We start from the raw sequence: 4,339 nt of genomic DNA on the forward strand, positions 1-4,339 counted from the left end.
CTTTGCATGCAAAGTGAGCTGGCCGCCGCCGCCGGAAGCTGCAACAATTGGGGAGCAGCAGCTGCTGCTGTTTTTGTGTCTCTTGGGGTCCTCGCGGTGTCTGTTGTCTTTGAGGGCCCTCAGAAACTCTCGCCTTGACAGACAAGCAGCAATTTACAACGTCTACCAGCAGCAGCAGCAGCAGCAGCAGCAGCAGCAGCGCGAGGAGACGCCATGCTGCTGCGGAACGGCAGTGCCTTGCTACGCGGACCCGCCCAGCAGCAGCAGCACCAACAACAGCAGCCTCACCAGCAACAGCAGCAGCAGCAACAGCAGCAGCAGCAGCAGCAGCAGCAAGTTGTCCGGGGAGGAGGTTGTGTTTTCGGTGACTGTGTTTCACGGAGAGCGGGGGGCAATAGCAGCAGCAAGTTTTGAGCTGCTGGGGTGTCAGTCTTTGTGGAACTTGCGTGTGGCTTTGCGTGGCTGCTGCAGCAGGGAGTGGAAACAGGGCGCTGCTGCTGCTGCTGCTGCTGCTGCTGCAGCGGGGGGCCCCGGAGGCGGCAGCTGCTTCCTCGTGGCCGGAGTCCTCTATGCTGATGCAGCAGACCCCAGCAGCAAACAGCAATATGCTTTGCTGCTGCGGGAGCATTTGCTGGGGCAGGGGCGTTTGCTGCGGGACAGCAGCGGGAGAGAAGGGCCGATTCGCGAGCAGCAGCAGGCGCTGCTGCTGCTGCTGCTGCAGCAGCAGCTGCTCCCCCTCGCCGACAGCAGCAGCTGCTGCTGGCTCCACTGCGGCAGCTGCTGCCACAGAATCCTCTTCACCGGAGTCCGCGAAAGAGACACAAAACGCGAGTGTACATACACCCCAAGCTGCGCATACACCCCAAGCTGCGCATACACCCCGAGCTGCCGAGACACCCCGAGCTGTCCAGACACCCCGAGGAGCTGCGCAGACACCGGAAGGAGCTGCGCAGACACCGGAGGGAGCTGCGCAGACACCGGGAGGAGCTGCGTGTACACCCCGGGGAGCTGCACGTACACCCCGGGGAGCTGCACGTACACCCCGGGGAGCTGCACGTACACCCCGGGGAGCTGTACGTACACCCCAAGTCTGTTTCCAAAAAGGTGTTTTGTGCCTCCTTTGAAGCCCCAGAGCTGCCACGTTTGCTGCAGAGCCTCAGCAACGCGCGCAGTCGCCAGCAGCATCTTCTGCAGCATCCTCAACCCCACGCTGCTCTGCGACGCATGCGCCAACATACCCTTCCCCAGCAGCAGCAGCAGCAGCAGCAGCAGCAGCAGCAGCAGCAGCAGGTGGTTTGCTGATGTGGACCCCTTTGCAGTGCACTTTGAGCTGTATGGGGCGGCGCTCGAGGACTAGCAGCTGCTGCAGCGCAGCAAGGTGCTGCACCCTTTCAAAGACAGCAGCTGCAGCAGCTGCTGCTGCCGTTGCTGCTGCTGGGCTGCTGTCCATGCTTAACCACAGTAGCAGCAGCAGCAGCAGCAGCAGCACTAAGGGAAAACCTCCCCAACCTTTTTTTTTTGTTTTGAAGCCACTGGCTGTACATACACCCGGTGGCTGTTTCTACCCGTGAAGCCGCTCACTAGAGCAGCAAACAGCAGCAGCAGCAGCAGCAGCAGCAGCAGCAGCGGTGGCCGCAGTAGACAGGTGCAGCGTAGCAGTTCCGAAACTACAGAAGCTTTATAGTTACTAGTTGCCTTTCAAACAAAAAACAGTTGCTGCTGCTTCTGCAGCAGCAGCAGTAATAGCCGCCACACCCGCCACGACAGCCACTGCAGCAGCAGCAGCAGCAGCTAGGCTGCCTGCAGCAAATCGAAGTCGTCAGCCTGGCTTCTGAAGGCAGCAACGTGTCTCTTAATTGCTGAGCCTTCTGCCCAGGCCAAATGGTCTTCGGCGTCTCGAGTGATGTGGAGAGAAGGGGAAGTGACAACTTCAGCGCCGAGGCGCACATCTGCAGCAAAACGAAAAGTTGAATTTTGAAAATTATTTCATTTTTTTGCTTTTTTTTGCTCTATTAAGTGCTTTTGCAAAGTGCTCTTAGTTCCGCGTGGTTTAATTCGAAATGCCGCGAAAAAACGGAGTAGATGACACTTTTAGTCGTCTATTTCGTCTGCTGCTGCTGCTGCTGTACCCGCTGCTGCTGCTGCTGCTGCTGCTGCTGCTTACGGCCTTGCTCCACGTACTCCACGGCCTGCTGCAGATGCGTGGCCATGCGCAGCCGCAGCAGCACCACCGGCAGCCGCCGCCGGCAAAACGCAGAAGCTGCCAAACCCTCCACGGCCCCCAAACCCTCGCGCCGGCTCACAACCCCCATGCGGTACCTGCAGCAGCAGCAGCAGCAGCAGCAGCAGCGGCGGCGGCTGTGGGGGAGGGTTCGTGGAAGAGGCGGCACGGCTTGGGGCAGAAGCAGAAGGGGCAGCAGCTAGAAACAGGATACCAGCAGCAGCAGCAGAAGTAGCAGCAGCAGCTGCAGCAGCTAGCGTGGGGATAGCTGCAGCAGCAAAAGATTCAGCCGCCTCTCCAGAGTGGCTAGCAGCAGAAGCAGCAACATGAACACACTCTGCAGCTGATAGAGAAGGGCACACACGAGCAGCAGCAGCAGCATCGAATAGCCACAAGAGTGGCCCCAAGTCCGCTTTGCTGCTCGTTCTGCTGCTGCTGCTACTGCAATGGGGTGTACGTACAGCTTGTCGAGCAGCAACTCCGTCATCTTCATTCGAAAGGAATCTTCTGGAGGAAGCTTTCGAAGGCCGGCGACCAGTTTGGTGATGAGCCCGCAGAGCTTGTTGTACCTGCGGTGTACGTACACCCAACGCCCCACACATACACCGCAGGAGCAGCAGCAGCAGCAGCAGCTGTTGCTCTCAAGATCGCGATGCTGCTGCGCCAGATTCACCAGCACAGCGCTCTTCACGGCACTACTCCGGAAACAGTAGCAAAACAGCAGCAGCAGCACGACAACAGCAACAGCAGCAAAACAGCAGCAACAGCAGCAACAGCAGCAGGCTTCAGACCTGTGGTAGTCCTCTCTGTCTTGAATTAAATACTTTTTCAGAAATTTATTTTCCCGCGCCGTTTTGTCTCTTTTCCATTCAAAGAAATTTACCTTCCGCAGCAAACGCTGCTCGTGGTATTTGAGTTGCCTCATCTCTGCTGCTGCTGCTGCTGCTGCTGCTGCTGTTCCTGTTGCAGTTGCTGCTGCTGCTTCAGGTTAACCTTCTGCTACTGCTGGAGCTTCTTTGCACTTGCTGCGTGCCTGCTAGTCCCACTGTGAGTGCCTCCCTCTGCTGTCGCTGCTGCCGTTGCGGAGGGTGCTGCTGCTGCTGTTGCTGCTGCTGCTGCTGGTGCTGCTGCGGCGGCGGGCCTGCTGCGCCGCTGCTGACTTGGGGCGAAGCTCTAGCGGTCAGCGGAGGGTCCCTGGTGGCCAGAAGGTCGTTTCGCTGCTGCTGCTGCTGCTGCTGCTGTTGCTGCCGCTGCAACTTTGGCGTGCGTGGTGCTGAGAAGGGCTTGTAAACTCTGGAGCTGCAGCAGCAAGCCGAAGAGGCAGCAAAGCTGCAGCACGAAATATAAAGACTACAGAAGGAAATGCCTTTTGCCGGTGCAGAGGCTTGGCGTGCATGCAGCATGCAGCGGGAGGGCTGCCGCAGCTGCTGGTGCTGCTGCTGCTGCTGCTGCTGCTGCTGCTGCTGGCGGTGCTGGTGGGGAAGCGCACAGCAGCGAGCGCGCCGCGACAGGACCAGCAGCTGCGCAGCCTCGAGTTGAGACGAACTCGAGCTGCTTTTTGAAAATAAAAGTGAAGGAGTCCACTAAGTCCGCATTTGTGGATTTGGCGCGGCCCAACCTGGCAGCAGCAGCAGCCGCGGGAGCAGCAGCAGCGGGAGGCCGGTCGACGGGGCTGGCGGGGCTGGGGGCGCGCGTGGGGCGCAGCAGCGGCGCAGCAGACGGCGGAGCCCCGCAGCAGCAGCAGCAGCAGCGCAGCAGCAGCAGAAGAGGCCGTGGCGCGTGAGCCACGAAGCAAGCAGGAGGACCCCTGGTTCCTTCAACCCCTCCCCCACCCTAACCCCAACCCAAACCCTAACCCAAACCCCAAACCCTAGCCCCAAACCCCAAACCCTAGCCCCAAACCCCAAAATGGAGCAGCCGAAGCTCGCCAAAGTCGAAAAAGTCCTCGGCCGCACCGGCAGCAGGGGCGGCGTCCAGCAAGTCCGCGTCACCTTCATGACGGAGGAGTCCGACCTCCAGGGGCGGTCGCTCATCCGCAACGTGAAGGGCCCCGTGCGCGAGGGGGACATTTTGGCGCTGCTGGAGACGGAGCGCGAGGCGCGCCGCCTGCGCTGAGCA

At 60.1% G+C, this 4,339-nt stretch overlaps 3 protein-coding genes across 3 annotated transcripts; 2 read left to right on the forward strand and 1 right to left on the reverse strand.

Annotated features, from left to right (window-relative positions):
- Positions 1 to 213: 213 nt before the first annotated feature.
- Positions 214 to 1,302, forward strand: ETH_00022255 (uncharacterized protein; the record flags this gene model as incomplete). Its single annotated transcript, XM_013377143.1, has 2 exons — positions 214 to 364; positions 641 to 1,302. The coding sequence occupies 2 exons, from the start codon at positions 214 to 216 to the stop codon at positions 1,300 to 1,302; spliced, it is 813 nt and encodes a 270-aa protein (XP_013232597.1).
- A 489-nt stretch (positions 1,303 to 1,791) lies between these two features.
- Positions 1,792 to 3,146, reverse strand: ETH_00022260 (U3 small nucleolar ribonucleoprotein IMP3, putative; the record flags this gene model as incomplete). Its single annotated transcript, XM_013377144.1, has 4 exons — positions 1,792 to 1,949; positions 2,165 to 2,319; positions 2,683 to 2,790; positions 3,013 to 3,146. 4 exons carry the CDS (start codon positions 3,144 to 3,146, stop codon positions 1,792 to 1,794), a joined length of 555 nt encoding a protein of 184 aa, XP_013232598.1.
- Positions 3,147 to 4,129: 983 nt separating this feature from the next.
- Positions 4,130 to 4,336, forward strand: ETH_00022265 (40S ribosomal protein S28, putative; the record flags this gene model as incomplete). Its single annotated transcript, XM_013377145.1, has 1 exon — positions 4,130 to 4,336. The coding sequence occupies one exon, from the start codon at positions 4,130 to 4,132 to the stop codon at positions 4,334 to 4,336; it is 207 nt and encodes a 68-aa protein (XP_013232599.1).
- Between the last annotated feature and the right edge of the window lie 3 nt (positions 4,337 to 4,339).

This window comes from Eimeria tenella, genomic scaffold, assembly GCF_000499545.2.
Source record: "Eimeria tenella Houghton genomic scaffold, Eth_scaff47, whole genome shotgun sequence".
Lineage (NCBI taxonomy): Eukaryota > Apicomplexa > Conoidasida > Eucoccidiorida > Eimeriidae > Eimeria > Eimeria tenella.